The sequence below is a fragment of the Bombina bombina genome, chromosome 4 (assembly GCF_027579735.1).
Source record: "Bombina bombina isolate aBomBom1 chromosome 4, aBomBom1.pri, whole genome shotgun sequence".
Taxonomy (NCBI): Eukaryota; Metazoa; Chordata; class Amphibia; order Anura; family Bombinatoridae; genus Bombina; species Bombina bombina.
Window position 1 is genome coordinate 164,316,133 of NC_069502.1, and position 16,886 is coordinate 164,333,018.

A 16,886-nucleotide genomic window follows, 5' to 3' on the forward strand; every position below is an offset into this window, starting at 1 on the left:
ATAGTCTTTTATTACTGATGCTTTTTAACATGGTTCATTAAATAATCTTCTTTTATCTCTCTGTGAGTATATTTATCCCTTGGCCTCTTGTTGGCGCTGTATTCACTTCTTACTACTTGTGCATATTTTTTGGAGGTTGGTTAGGATCTCTGTTTGGATACAGCTTGGGGATTACCTTAGCGCTTGTACACTACCCCTTTTTCACGTTAGGGTAAAAAAGCAGCGTTAAGAGGTCCTAACGCTGCTTTTTTATGCCCGCTGGTATTACGAGTCTTGAAGGTTTAGGGTCACCGCACACTTCTTTGGCCTTACCGCAAAACGACTTACGTAAACTTTGTAAAGTCTTTTTTCTATGGGACTTCCATAGCGCTGATATTACGAGTCTGTCCTGGGAGCGGTACACCCTATCCTGTCAAGAGTCCTAACGCATTTAAAAGTCAGTAGTTATGAGTTTTATGGTACAACGCCGTAACATAAAACTCATAACTAAAGTGCTGAAAAGTACACTAACACCCATAAACTACCTATTAACCCCTAAACCGAGGCCCTCCCGCATCGCAAACACTATAATAAAAATTTTAACCCCTAATCTGCCGCTCCGGACTCCGCCACCTACATTATATTTATGAACCCCTAATCTGCCGCCCCAATGTCGCCGCAACCTACCTATACTTATTAACCCCTAATCTGCCGCCCACACTATAATAAACATATTAACCCCTAAACCGCCGCACTCCCGCCTCGCAAACATTAGTTAAATATTGACAAAAACAGAAATAGGAGATAATTGGAGATAATTATCTCCTAGAAAAAGTATACACAAATAGCACTCCAAGGAATAGAATTAACTTGTTAGATAACTGCAAATTGATTTTTAGTATTATATAGTCTCTTGGTAGTTGCCAATCGCATATGTAATATGGATAAAAGGCAAGGCAATTGCTAAAATATAACTTTTAATAGAGTTGTATTAAAAATGGGGAAAAAAAGATGGTGGATTAAAAACACTAACACAAAATCCAAGTGTTGTGGAAGTACATTCTAAATGGTGGATCAATATATTGCCATGTTGGTGCAAAGGAAATAATTGGCCACAAAAAAGTTGATATAGTAGATCGAATACACTCTCACTCAATAGGAGTGTGAGGCTTACAAATATAAATAATACTAAAAATTAAATTGTATTAACAACCCTAGTGTGGAAGATAGGGCATGTTGATAGATGAATAGATTGGTAAAATACAGTACAAACCTCCAAAGTATACTTGGTATGTAATAAACTCAGGGAAATGAGGGGATTTAAGATAGCAATGATTAGCAGTGTAGGGAGAGCTTAAAGTATAATAAATTGGATATGTACACGTATTGCTGATATATGCTTGTCCTACAGGATTAAAAGTTAGTATCCAGGCTTGGGATTGATATAAATGAATAGAGAGCTATTAAATGTGCTGATCTTTTGAGTGCAAAAAACCACACTATGCTGTTCCTTGTGGGGGTTGTACCCTCAAGGGTTAATATCTTGTGCAACTAATCATTTAAATATCTAGCAGCTGGTTGATCGCAATATAAACAAAAATATATATTCACATCCGTTTGTAAGTTGCAATATCATACAACAGTGGGTAAATAATGTTAAAGTCCACACAGTATTTGACTTATATGTCACAGGATTAATATACTGGGTGTGCGTTGAAAATCGCACTATTTTGGATCATCTTAGGATGTATATTGAATATATAAAGGTGTAAGTTATAAAAATCAACTGAGTGTAGGTATTATTTCAGCCCCAATAATTTGGACTGGTGTACCAAAGGATTGATATATATTTGTGTGACAAAGGGTTAATGTATTGATTGTACGATTGGAATTCACACTATTATTGATCTGCTTTTGATTATATTATTTGTGTGGATTTTTGGTATTGAGCAATAGCTGGTATTATAACTATGGGACCACAAAAGTGAAATGCTTAAAGGGACACTGAACCCAAATGTGTTCATTTGTAATTCAGAAAGAGCATGCAATTTTAACCCCTTAATGACCGCAGCACTTTTCCATTTTCTGTCCGTTTGGGACCAAGGCTATTTTTACATTTCTGCAGCGTTTGTGTTTAGCTGTAATTTTCCTCTTACTCATTTACTGTACCCACACATATTATATACCGTTTTTCTCGCCATTAAGTGGACTTTTTAAAGATACCATTATTTTCATCATATCTTATAATTTACTATAAAAAAAATTATATAATATGAGGAAAAAATGGAAAAAAACACACTTTTTCAAACTTTGACCCCCAAAATCTGTTACACATCTACAACCACCAAAAAACACCCATGCTAAATAGTTTCTAAATTTTGTCCTGAGTTTAGAAATACCCAATGTTTACATGTTCTTCACTTTTTTTGTAAGTTATAAGGCAATAAATACAAGCAGCACTTTGCTATTTCCAAACCCCTTTTTTTCAAAATTAGCGCTAGTTACATTGGGACACTGATATCTTTCAGGAATCCCTGAAAATCCCTTAACATGTATATATTTTTTTTTAGAAGACACCCCAAAGTATTGATCTAGGCCCATTTTGGTATATTTCATGCCACCATTTCACCGCCAAATGCAATCAAATAAAGAAAATCGTTCACTTTTTCACAATTTTTTTGACAAACTTTAGGTTTCTCACTGAAATTATTTACAAACAACTTGTGCAATTATGGCATAAATGGTTGTAAATTATTCTCTGAGATCCCCTTTGTTCAGAAATAGCAGACATGTATGGCTTTTGTTGTTGCTTTTTGGTAATTAGAAGGACGCTAAATGCCACTGCGCACCACAAGTGTATTATGCCCAGCAGTGAAGGGGTTAATTAGGGAGCATGTAGGGAGCTTCTAGGGTTAATTTTAGCTTTAGTGTAGTGTAGTAGACAACCCAAAGTATTGATCTAGGCCCATTTTGGTATATTTCATGCCACCATTTCACCGCCAGATGCGATCAAATTAAAAAAAACGTTAAATTTTTCACAATTTTAGGTTTCTCACTGAAATCATTTACAAGCAGCTTGAGCAATTATGTCACAAATGGTTGTAAATGCTTCTCTGGGATCCCCTTTGTTCAGAAATAGCAGACATATATGACTTTGGCGTTGCTTTTTGGTAATTAGAAGGCCGCTAAATGCCGCTGCACATCACACGTGTATTATGTCTAGCAGTGAAGGGGTTAATTAGGTAGCTTGTAGGGAGCTTGCAGGGTTAATTTTAGCTTTAGTGTAGAGATCAGCCTCCCACCTGACACATCACACCCCCTGATCCCTCCCAAACAGCTCCCTTCCCTCCCCCACCCCACAATTTTCCCCGCCATCTTAAGTACTGGCAGAATGTCTGCCAGTACAAAAATAAAGGGAATCTTTGTTTTTTTTTAAAAAAATTGTATAGCATATTTACATATGCTGCTGTTTAGGATCCCCCTTAGCCCCCAACCTCCCTGATCCCCCCTCAAACATCTCTCTAACCATCCCCCTTTGCCTTTTTGGGGGCCATCTTGGGTACTGGCAGCTATCTGCCAGTACCCAATTTGCAGAAAAAAATGTTTTTTTTTTTTATTTTTCCCCATTTTTTTTTCTGTAGTGTAGCTTCCCTCCCACATACTAACCAAACACCCCCTGATTTCGCTTTTTATTTTTTTTAATTTTACATTTTAGAACCCTGATGAGCAAAACCTTTTTCTGTAGTGTAGCGGTTCCCACCCGCTCCCTCCCGTGCACGCGCCCGCCCCCTCCCTATCGTGCACGCGCGCGCGCCCGTGCGCGCCCCCCCGGTCACCCCCACCCACGATCCCGCCCCCCTCCACATCACTGGGCCCATCGATGGCCGCCACCCGCCTCCCACGTCGGCTCCCACCCACCAACGATACCGGCCATCGATGTCCGGTGCAGAGAGGGCCATAGAGTGGCTCTCTCTGCATCGGATGGCCTTACATGGTTATTGCAGGATGCCTCCATATCGAGGCATCACTGCAATAACCGGAAAGCAGCTGGAAGCGTGCAGGATCGCTTCCAGCTGCTTTCCACACCGAGGACGTGCAGGGTACGTTCTCAGGCATTAACTGCCTTTTTTTTGAGGACGTACCCTGCACGTCCTCGGTCATTAAGGGGTTAAGCAACTTTCTAATTTACTCCTATTATCAATTTTTCTTCTTTCTCTTGCTATCATTATTTGAAAAAGAAGGCATCTAATGGTTTTTTTTTCAGTACTTTGGACAGCACTCTTTTATTGGTCGATGAATTTATCCACCAATCAGCAAGGACAACCCAGGTTGTTCACCAAAAATGGGCCGGCATCTAAACTTACATTCTTGCATTTCAAATAAAGATACCAAGAAGATGAAGAAAATTTGATAATAGGAGTAAATTAGAAATTTGCATAAAATTTCATGCTCAATCTGAATCACGAAATTAAATTTTTGGGTACAGTGTCCCTTTAAAGGGACACTGTACTCAAATTTTTTCTTTTGTATTTCAGAAAGAGCATGCAATTTTAAGCAACTTTCTAATTTACTCCTATTATCAATTTTTCTTCATTCTCTTGCTATCATTATTTGAAAAAGGCATCTAAGCTTTTTTTTGGTTTTAGTACTCTGGACAGCACTTTTTTATTGGTGGATGAATTTATCCACCAATCAGCAAGGACAACCCAGGTTGTTCACCAAAAATGGGCCGGCATCTAAACTTACATTCTTGCATTTCAAATAAAGATACCAAGAGAATGAAGAAAATTTGATAATAGGAGTAAATTAGAAAGTTGCTTAAAATTACATGATCTATCTGAATCATGAAAGAAAAATTTTGGGTACAGTGTCCCTTTAAGTATCACTGGGTTAATGTGTTCTTGCGAATATCAATAAACATCTGCTGAACAGTTAAACGTATGTTATAATGCAGTGGAGTAAATAGTATACATAGTGAATGTTTTTAAGAATATCCACGATCCACAGCTGACATGCTATGTGATTATTCGAGCCGTTAACTGGCTAGTGCAATTTGAAAATTAAGTATTCTCACTGTTGTGAGTATAGTGTGATTACCATGTAGCGTACAATTACAAATGCTGTGTGTTAGTAATCACTAAATCGTCACTACAGTAATGTAACGGCTTGAAAAGATGAAGTGAGTTGCACAGCCAAATATTAAGGCGATTGAGGAGATTCAATTATAACTGTGATGTGATTAGCATTTGGTATTTTTGCAAGTAAAATCAGCAGTCTAGTTGTTAATACTGTTTGTAAGCCAAAACTACTATAATGAATTACATTAACAACAAGTATATTACAGCTATTGATACAGTTAGTATTTTGGCCAAACGTCCAGAGCAATAATATATATGTATACTTGTAACATTGAATCTGTCGTTATAGCTAAAAGGCTAAAGTAATAAGAGTGAATTCAGTAACTATGTTTGATGCGGTTAGAGTGGCATTACAAACTGAGCACCATTATAAGGATAGCACCAGTATTTGTTAGAGTACAACACTCGGTTAAGGTAGCAAGTTTAAAACCGTTTGGGGCTTTTTTTATTTTAATAGGGCTATTAGATTATGTGTAATTAGTTTAAATATCTTGTAATTTGTTATTTATTTTCTGTAATTTAGTGGGGGGGTTTTTTGTACTTTATCTAATTTACTTTAATTTAGGTAATTGTATTTAATTTAGTTAATTTATTTAATTATAGTGTAGTGTTAGGTGTTAGTGTAACTTAGGTTAGGTTTTATTTTACAGGTACTTTTGTATTTATTTTAGCTAGGTAGTTATTAAATAGTTAATAACTATAATGTAACTATTCTACCTAGTTAAAATTAAATACAAACTTGCCTGTAAAACAAAAATAAACCCTAAGATAGATACAATGTAACTATTAGTTATAGTAGCTATCTTAGGGTTTATTTTACAGGTAAGTATTTTGTTTTAAATAGGAATAATTTAGTTAATGATAGTAATTTTATTTAGATTTATTGTAATTATATTTAAGTTAGGGGGTGTTAGGGTTAGACTTAGGTTTAGGGGTTAATAACTTTAATATAGTGGCGGCGACGTTGAGGGCGACAGATTAGGGGTTAATAGAGTAGGTAGGTTGCGGCGACATTGGGGGCGGCATATTAGGGGTTACTAGTATGTAGGCGTTGGCGATGTTGGGGGCAGCAGATTAGGGGTTAATACATATAATGTAGGTGGCTTTGTCCGGAGTGGCAGATTAGGGGTTAATAATTATAATGTAGGTGTCGGCGATGTTGGGGGCGGCAGATTAGTGTTTAATAAGTGTAAGATTAGGGGTGTTTAGATTCGGGTTCATGTTAGGGTGTTAGGTGTAGACATAACTTTAGTTTCCCCATAGGAATCAATGAGGCTGCGTTAGTGAGTTTTACGCTGCTTTTTTCCAGGTGTTAGACTTTTTATCAGCCGGCTCTCCCCGTTGATTCCCACGGGGAAATCGTGCACGAGCACTTACGACCAGCTCACCGCTGACTTAAGCAGCGCTGATATTGGAGTGCGGTAATGAGCAAAAGTTTGCTCAACGCTCACTTCTTGTCTTTTAACGACGGGTTTCTGAAAACTCGTAATACCAGCGCTGCATGTGAGCGGTGAGACGAAACTGCTCGTTAGCACCGCATAGCCTCTAATGCAAAACTCGTAATCTGGGCCTTAACATTTAGATTAAATACAATGTTTCATTCAATATATCCTTTCCATAAGCATCATTGCATTCTATCAGATTTTAACTATATCCTTAAAGTTAAAATTAAATTTTAATCACTACATTATATTATTACAGAAATACTGTTAGATCATAATCCCTATTTGTGGGCTTTTCAGTTCCTGTTAGAAATAGAAGTGCAGAACACTGTTATATAACACAGTCATTGGCTGTACACTGTAGTGACCTATTTATAACTGTCTCTAATTGGCCATCGTAGAAAAGGTAATCTAAGTTACAACATGGCAGCTCCCATTGTTTTATAGACACTAAAATGTTGCTATTATTTTGTCAATATTTAAACAGCTAATGAAACTTTAAAAAATATATCTATGTTATTCTCGGACTAATCTTTTCTTTGAATGCATCATTCTATCTAGCATTTAACATGAAACCTCAAATTTGTATGATTAAATAGAGCAGTGCTTTCCAAACTGTGTGTCATGACACATTAGTATGTCGGCAGCAGTATGTAGGTGTGTCCCTGGTTTAACACAAATTTTTTTTTTTTTTTTTTTTTTTTTTTTTTTTTGTAATTTAACATTTTTTTTTGGTTTCCGACTTTCTGCCTGCCTGCTATGTATATCACGTGGTTGACACCTTGTGGGTCACAGATCATCTTAACCTTTTGGCGCAGCTCAGCGGGAACTGAAACTATTCCCATTGGCGACTTTGGAAGCACATTGGCTCCTGACTGCACATGTAGTCTCCTCAATCGGTTTATGACTGCATGTGTAGTCAGTGAGTGGTACAGCAGTGTGTTTGCAGCGCGGGCAGTAGTCAGTCAGACTCGCAGAGCTCTGAGGGTGGCAGCTTAAACGCTGAGCTGAAGTCAGAAGTCAAAGTGTTTTGTTTTTTTGCAGCTAGCCCCCAGTAGTGCATTACTGCTCTTGATATATGGATAGGAAGTGGAAGCTTAAAAATGCTTGATGATGAAATGCGAGTGTCTTTATCTAATATTCCACCAAATATTCAGAAACTGTGTTCATCCCATCAACATCATACATCCCATTAAAATAGTAAATAGCTATTGGTGTTATTAAACTTTTTTTTTTTAAATCTTGCACATACATACTGTTGCTTGTAAATACATTTTGTTATATCATTTATGTATGTATCCATAGCTCTTTAAAACAAGTTAGTTTAACCTCCTGTTTGCTTGTACAACTGAATTACTGTGTCGCAAAATGATGTAGGTCTAAAAAGTGTCACCAACATGAAAAGTTTGGAAAGCTCTGAAATAGAGAATACAATTTTAAACAACATTCCAATTTGCTTCATTCTTTAGATATCCCTTGTTAAAGAAATAGCAATGTACATGGGTGAGCCAATCACACGAGGCATCTATGCGCAGTCACCAATCAGCAGCTCCTGAGCCTATCTAGATATGCTTTTCAGCCAAGGATATCAAAGGAATGAAAAATTAGATAAAATAAGTAAATTGGAACGTTGTTTAAAATTGCATGCTCTTTCTAAATCATGAAAGAAAAATTTTGTGTTTTATGTCCCTTTTTAATATAACCGTGTTGGTTATGCAAAACTGTGGAATGGGTAATAAAGGGATTATCTATCTTTTTAAACAATACAAATTCTGGATTAGACTGTCCCTTCAACTGGCTTATTTGATGACCCTTCTCTAAAAAATGTCTAGATAAAGGCGCTTCCAAATTCTTGCATCTAATGTTTGAGCGATGTTGGGTCATTCTCTTTCTAGCTTTACAAGTCATTTCCCCTATATAAATAAGGGAACAGGGACATTTTTCTTAAGAGTCAGTTGTTAAGGGTCAAAAGAATAGTGAGTGATGATAAGGGATTGGATCAAATATTAAATGAGATTGGACAAAAGTTAATTTAAAGAGGATATCCAGAGAACTTGTTAAAACAAAAAAAACAGTGGAATAAAAATTAATTGTCCTCCTTATAGCTAAGAATGAAAAGAAGGGTTAGATGGATAGATTGGTTTTTGTAACTCAGTACAGCCCTTTGAGGAAACAAATTGGTTTCATATTAAGAGATTGTAATGAACACATTCCAATATTCCAGAATCTCCTTTTAACAGCTTATAGGAGAGTAACAAATCTCAGACCACTTAGTAAAAACTGAGGCCCATGTAAGAATGAGATGCAAACTTATGAGACAAAAGAAAACTTGGTGTTATCTGTTTTTGAGTTATATGAGCTGTAGCACAATTATAAAAAGTGAATATTATTTCACCCTCAGTGGTAAAAAGTACAAGATTAATTCATAGTTATACTATATGTGCAAGTCAGCTTATGTAGTCTATTTAATTAAATGTCCTTGTTCCCTTATTTATTTAGGGCAAACGACTCGTAAAGCTAAAGAGAGAATGAGCCAACATTATATGCAAGAATTTGGAAGCGCTTTTAAATTTATTTTTAGAGAAGGGTTATCAAATAAGCCAGATAACAAATAGATTGCATTCAGCCCCAAAGGAATGGATTGGATAGGGAAACATTGTTAAAACAAAAGTAAATGTTTTGGATACATAAGTTGGAGTCTATGGTGCCCAAGGGTCTCAATAGGGATTATGATCTAACAGTATTTCTGTAATAATATAATGTAGTGATTTTAAATTTAATTTTAACTTTAAGGATATAGTTTAAAATCTGATAGAATTCAATTATGCTTATGGAAAGGGTATATTGTATGAAATATATTTCAACTACACTGACTTGTAATTTTATTAGTGCCCACTAGATGGGGATGAAAATACCTGTCGTTGAGTGTGACGTGAAAAAGCAGGTTTAAATAACAGCTTGTAATGTGTAAACCACTAATGTATGATTAAGGGGATTGTCCCGAAACATTGTATTGTTTTAATCTGTCCACAATAAAATGTATATAATGCAGTAGGTGCTGTGGACTTTACATTCTTGGACTAATTGTTCTATCAGACTTCCAGATAGGGAAGATTCGTGACTCCAATGAACACCTTTCGGCTGCTTCAGAGTCCATTGGCAGCGTGACTTATACCACTCCAGCTGACATTTGGCATTGCAGATATAAGGCTCTTTTACAGTTGCTCGGCCAAGGAAACGCATTTTGTGAAGCTCCCAATGCACAGTTCTTGTGCTGATGTTCCTTTCAGAGGCAGATTGGAACTTTGTAGTGAGTGATGCAACAGGTGTTTTTTTATGTGCTATGCCCTTCAGCATTCTGTGACCCTGCTGGGAAGGTTTGTGTGGTCTATAACTTTGCGGCTGAGCTGTTGTTGCTGCTAGACACTTCCACTTCACAATAATAGCATATAGAGTTTACTGGGGCAGTCATTTCACAAATTAACTTGTGGTAGAGGTGGCACCCAATGCCACATTTAAAGTCACTATCCATGCATATTTAATTGCGCTGTGCTGGATTTTATGTTCCTGAGAGCAATGGGTGTGGCTGGAACACCTGAACTCAATAATTGGTAAGAGTAGGCACATACTTTTGGGTATATAGTGGTAGATTTATTAAAAGGACATGAAACCTGAAATGTTCCTTTTATGATTCAGATAAGAGAGAGCACACCGTTTTAAACCACTTTTCAATTTGCTTCTATTATAAAATGTGCTTCATTCTTCTTTGTTGACGGCGCAGCAGTGCACTACTGGGAGCAAGATGAACACTTTGGGTGAGCTAATGATAAGAGCCAAATTTGTGCAGCTACTAATCGGCAGCTATCTGCCAGTAATGCACTGTTGCTCCTGAGAATGCCTAGGTGTAGGCTCTTTAACAAAGGATTCCAAGAGAATAAATCAAATTAGAAGTAAATTGGAAAGCTTTTTTAAATTGGATTCTCTACCTGAATCATGAAAGTTTTTAATCTTGACTTTGCTGTTTCTTTAATAGATGAAGGCCCCTATCATTTGCAGGCGCACTCATTTGAGCCTTCCACTGATATTTATGAAACCAGCCATTTAAACCACTGCTTCCTAATCCCTTTCCGCCAACTTAGAATTTGCAGATGAAAATCACCTTTTGTTTGTCCATGTATAATATATTGCATGTAATCTTAAAGGGGCTCTGAACCCAATTTTTTTCTTTTGTGATTCAGATAGAGCATGCTATTTTAAGCAACTTTCTAATTTACTCCTATTATCAATTTTTCTTCGTTCTCTTGCTATCTTTATTTGAAAAAGAAGGCATCTAAGGTTTTTTCTTGGTTCAGAACTCTGGACAACACTTTTTTATTGGTGGATGAATTTATCCACCAATCAGCAAGGACAACCCAGGTTTTTAACAAAAAATGGGCCGGCATCTAAACTTACATTCTTGCATTTCAAATAAAGATAGCAAGAGAATGAAGAAAATTTGATAATAGAGCATGAAATTTTAAGCAACTTTCTAATTTACTCCTATCTGAATCACGAAAGAAAACATTTGGGTTCAGTGTCCCTTTAAAGTGAAGGTAAACTTTTGCGTTTTTGAAAGCAGTATAATGTTACACATGTACTATATAGTAAGATCGCTAATTTTTCATAACATATTAGTATATATATACATGTATAACCAACTGTTTTTATCAACGTTCTCGGCCGGTCTTAGCTCCTCCCTCCATGTATTTCCTGGTTTCTGACTGTATCACGTATAGAGCGGTCCCACCCGCTCTATACATACTTGAACAGCGAGTCCACGATTGACGGACAAATTGCGCATGCGCACATCTCGCCGTACATTCCAATTGCACCACGGTAAAAAAAAAAAAAACTTACTATTGCAGCGCTCAAGTGAAGTGTAGCAAAACAGGTTGTAGCCACCGATACTGTTGCAAATTGCTTCTAAATAAAGTGCGTTATGAAGATTTATACTTAGGATGAATTGCGCATGCGCTAATCAGGAACGAGCACGGCTTGGAAGGGAGAGGAAGTATAGCCAACGCATGCGCAGAACTTCTAGAAATGTAGTGACGTCAAATGACGGCCGCCTAACGGCCAGACCTATGATTGGCTACTTGAAGAACGTGACCAGACTGATAAAAAAAACGGGCTGTTTATATAACGAGTGGAACTGGATAGAAAACAGCGATAACTAGGTAAATATTTAAAAAAAAAAAAAATGATGACTTAAAGTACCCTTAATTTGCTTTGGTTTTGCATTTAAAATTATTGCACCTTGCAAAGTTTACCTTCACTTTAAACAAGGTTCATAAGAATATAGTGGTAAGAGACCATTTCAATGTCCTCTGACAAGTAGGTGCAACATTTAATAACCCAGATTTCATCAACTTGCTATGTGGATGGAAAATATATTTAGAAAAACCACAATCGAGTACCCAAAAATTTTTTTTTGAAAATGCAACTACCTAGATGGAGAGTAGCTTTGTACCATGCAGTGCCTCTGAGCAACTCTGGCATTAAAATCATTAGTCAAATTAAGGCCTGAATCCTTCCAAAGTTGGGGATGCATAACAGCAAAATATATGTATTGGGCAACTGTGGGTATGTCTGACCATTTTGCCAAATTGTTCTTGACTATTAGATGTACAAGAAGACGAGTGATGCTTTTCTAATAAAGCCTTCTTTAGAAAGACAAATGTAAATTCAAAGGAGGAGGTGGAAGATGAACTCTGAGCCCTCTAACACTGACGAAAGGACAGAAAATACAGAGAATTTGTATGACACTCTAACCTCAGTGTCAAAGGGCCCAATGTTTTCAAACTAGGTGTCTCTTCCTAACACCCAGAACCCTGCATAGAAAGATGAACAGCTCTCAAGCTAACAATTGCCTGTCTACAGTTTTTTGAGGGACCTAGCACTACTGATGAGACTTCTTATATACTCGCCAGAGGGGAGAGCTTTAGATCATTGGGCCCAAAGGCTTTTTCAGCTTTTAATGACTGTGAAAAGTTGGAGTTACAATGTAGCAGCTCCCATAAAGAGAATTAAAATGATATTTAGTCACGTTTCATGAAATATTATGTGGGTTACATAAATTGGTAAATACAGCTGTAGTTATTTACATGTTTTAGATGAAAGGCTGTATACAGGTTTAATTGTTTATTTTGTTTTATCTAATTTCAGAGGGGCTGATCTAACTAATGCTGGCACTAAGGTTCCTGAGCAGCAGAGGCTTCAGAATGAATTAAGTGATCTTTCTACCATGGAAGAGGGCCTGGATGAGTTGATCAGAGACTGCGCTAACCAGTTGTTCCGATTAACAGAGGATAAAATTAACATGAAATATCCTTTATTTGCCTTTTACAGTGTGATTTTCAGGAAATGTGGCACCTTCATGATTATTTTATAATGCACAACACCAGGGAGATACATGTGGCACTGTAATTTGTTGTTTGTGCTGAAGTTCTCACGCCCTTGTTCAGATACAGCACTATACTGTGTGTTGTTTAAATATCTCTTTGAACCAACGGAAAGCACTTTAGTTAGAAGTTGCTATATTCTAGTTTGTTTAAAATTATCCATGGTGTGGCAGCTGCCCAGTCTTGGAGCTAAGGGATTAATGTACATAAAAAGGGCCATTAAATCCAGAAAAACGGCATAATCGTCAAGTGCATAATAAAAAAACAATGCAATAGCAGAATTTCAAATGAGCAGTAGATTTTTCTGACAAAGTTCAAAATTGATTTCAATTTGTCCGGCCCCCTGTATCATGTGACAGCCATCAGTTAATCAGACTCATATATGTATACATTGTGTGTTTTAAACAACTTTCTATTTTACTTACTACTACTAAAGTTGCTTGGTTTTCTTAGTATCCTTTGTTGTAGACCAAGGTAGGCTAAGGAGCAGCAATGCACTTTTGGGAGCTAACTGGTAATTAGTGGCTGCGCACATATGCCTCTTGTCATTGGTTTACCAATGTGTTTAGTTAGCTCTCAACTGCTGCTCCCGAGGTTTACTCTCCTACAAAGAGAACAAAGCAAATTTTATAATAGAAGTAAATTAGAAAGATTTTTAAAAATTGCATGTTCTGCCCGAATCATGGAAGTTTAATTTACTGCCCTTTTTAAAGTTATTTCCATCTAAAGGGGAGGAGAGTCCACGGCTTCATTCATTACTTGTGGGAATTAAGAACCTGGCCACAAGGAGGAGGCAAAGACACCCCAGCCAAAAGCTTAAATACCTCCCCCACTTCCCTCATCCCCTAGTCATTCTTTGCCTTTCGTCATAGGAGGATGGCAGAGGAGTGCCGGAGTTTAGGAGTAGTCTCTTATGGAGGGTAGTACTCTTCGCATCGGGCGCAGAGTCTTAAGTAGTCCTGTCAACCTCTCAGTGAGAGCCTGGGCGAAAGTTAGAGTCCGGAGATGCAGGGAGCGTCTTTTTGTGAAACCATCCCGACTCATATTAACAGCTCCATAAGCAATCAGCGTTGACGAGTTTCGCTGCCTGCTTTCTTCACTCAAGTCCATGTCAGGAGCAAGGCTACTAACCTGTCACACTTGAAGCGCCGTGTTCCTGATCCACGGCATAGATTCTGGTAAGATCGTTTAATTTTGTTATTAATAATGATAACATAGAAGACAGGGTCACAGTGTGGCGCCTTTTTATCTTTACTGAACCAAGGGTTAATATTCCTGTAAGGGGGATTATTGAACGGGGGCGGTTTATACATGATATTGTTTGTGTCATTGCTGTGTTATGTGCGAGATGAGGCTCTGGCAATGTGTGGAACTTTCAGGTTACTTGCGAAAACTTTGCGCGGCCATTTTTTGGCGCGTTTTTCCCTAGTGCAGGGTCGCTCCTGCCAGACATTCCATGTGACTGGGTGTGGCTATCCTTCCTGTTGATCTGTGGCGCAGGAGACGTAGCGGTTTCTGTAGTCCGGGTCCTAGGAGGTGGTGAGTGCCCCGGCCATTGGGGGTATAAAGGTGCCTTTTTAATAAATAAAGTTAGTCTAACCAAACGCGCAAACGATGGAGAACTGACACTTTGGAGGGCTCTCCTTCCTTAATAAAGTCTCATTCCTGTTTTTATTGTGAGGAGGTTCTGGTAGATCAGCCTGCTCAACTATGTTCCACATGCCTTGATAAAGTTACAACATCTAAAGGTAAACAGATGTCTAGTACTACTGAGCCGTCCACCTCTGAGGGTTCTTTGTCCCGGGAGGTGCGTTCCCTACATTCATCTCCGATGGCACATGTGGCGCCCCAGGGTCCAACTGTTGCTCCTTCGGGAGAGATTCGTTGGCCTCAGACTTTGCCGACCAACTGGAATCGGCGGTTTTCAAAAGTGATCCATGTCTTGCCACGTTCTGCTAAGCGCAAGGTTAGGGTTTATCATATCGGCCCAGGGTTTGTCCTCGCCGATGGAAGATCCAGAGGCTCTATACGATTTCTAGGCCCACTCCGACTCTTCGAAGGAGGCCCCTTCTGGGTCGGAGTCCGTGTCATCTAAACCGGCGGTGGAGGAGCCACCGCCGGTTTAGGATAGAAAATGTGTGCTTTCTGCTACGGTAGGTGCTTGCTACTCCTGGAGGTTCTGTAACCTAAGATACCGGAGGAACCTGCGATTCCTAAGCTTAGCAAGGTATACAAGGACAGGGTAGTACCTCAGTCTTTCCCGGTTCCCGTTAAGATGGCTAATATTATTAAGAATGAATGGGAGCGATTTTGTTCTTCCTTTTCCCCTTCTTCTTTTAAAAACTATTCCCCGTTCCGGATTCTCAGCTTGAGCTGTGGATGGGGCTATCTCTACGCTCGCGAAGCGGACGACTTTTCCCCTCGAGGATAGTTAGTCGTTTAAAGAGCCCATGGATAAAAAGCTGGAAAACATGTTGAGAAAGATGTTTCAGCAAACAGGGTTTGTTTTTCAGCCAGCAGCGGCCGTTGCGGTGGTCGCTGGAGCTGCGACATATTGGTGTGAATCCCTGTGTGAAATGGTCGAGGGGGAGACATCCATTGACAAGATACAGGAGAAGATTAAGGCGCTGAAGATCGCAAATTATTCGCCTGAATGCTAAGGTGTCAGGTTTTCCTGTTTTAGCGCGCAGGGCTCTGTGGCTAAAATTTTGGTCTGCGGACATGACCTCTAAGGCGAGGCTGTTGTCCCTGCCTTTTCAAGGAAAGATCCTGTTTGGTCCAGGATTGGATTCGATTATATCCACGGTTACGGGAGGCAAGGGAGCTTTCCTACCGCAGGATAAGAAGGCTAAGACTAAAGGATCTACTTTTCGTCCCTTTGCACGAACAAGGCCCAGCACCAAGAACCCGCCGCAAAGCGGACCAGTCCAAGGGATCTTGGAAGCCGGCACAATCTTGGAACAAGTGTAAGCAGAGTAAGAAGCCTGCCGAGGCGAAATCGGCATGAAGGGGCGGCCCCGGACCGGTCTCCCGATCACGTAGGTGGCAGATTATCTCTATTCTCAGACGCATGGTTGCAGGACGTTCAGGACCCTTGGGTTCTAGATGTGGTCTCCCAGGGTTACAGGATAGGGATCAGATCCCATCCGCCTGAGGGCAGATTCCTCCTTAGCATAAAGGGATCTAGGGTACTATTCCAACCTTTTTGTTGTTCCAAAGAAGGAGGGCACGTTCCACCAGATTCTGGACCTAAAATGTTTAAACAGGTTTCTGAGTGTTCCATCATTCAAAATGGAAACTATCAGATCTATTCTGCCCCTAGTTCAAGAGGGACAGTTCATGACAACTGTAGACTTGAAGGACGCTTACCTTCATGTGCCAATTCACAGGGACAACTTCAGGTTCCTAAGATTTGCATTTCTGGACCAACATTTTCAGTTTGTGGCCCTTCCTTTTAGTCTGGCGACGGCCCCGAGGGTCTTCACGAAGGTTCTGGGGGCGCTGCTTGCAGTGGCCAGATCCAGGGCCATTGCGGTGGTGCCTTACCTGGACGACATCCTAGTCGTCCAGGTAAGGCACCTGTGTGCTGAGGTTGTATGTAAATAGTAACAGTGTGCCTTTTTCTGATTGAAGTTTTTAATCAAGTTTAAATAAAAAAATTTGGATTTTTATACTATCTAATTTTGGTACTGCCTGCAATTTCTTTCTTTTTTGTGGACTGTCTGTCTAGAATCAGGCCTGTCTTTAGACGGTCAGCTTCCCCTTGGAGCTTAAACTTAGTCCTTAAGGTTTTGCAGAGGGTTCCGTTTGAACCTATGCATTCCATAGACATTAAGATTCTGTCCTGGAAGGTTCTCTTCCTGTTGGCTATTGCATCGGCACGCAGA

General features: G+C 39.0%; 1 protein-coding gene across 1 annotated transcript in view; it reads left to right on the plus strand.

Moving 5' to 3' along the window:
- E2F6 (E2F transcription factor 6) overlaps positions 1 to 16,886 on the plus strand; it is an 82,625-nt gene that overhangs the window by 16,241 nt on the left and 49,498 nt on the right. The window contains exon 4 of the mRNA XM_053709675.1: positions 12,764 to 12,922. Coding sequence (XP_053565650.1) covers positions 12,764 to 12,922 — 159 coding nt within the window. The remainder of the gene's footprint in view (positions 1 to 12,763; positions 12,923 to 16,886) is intronic.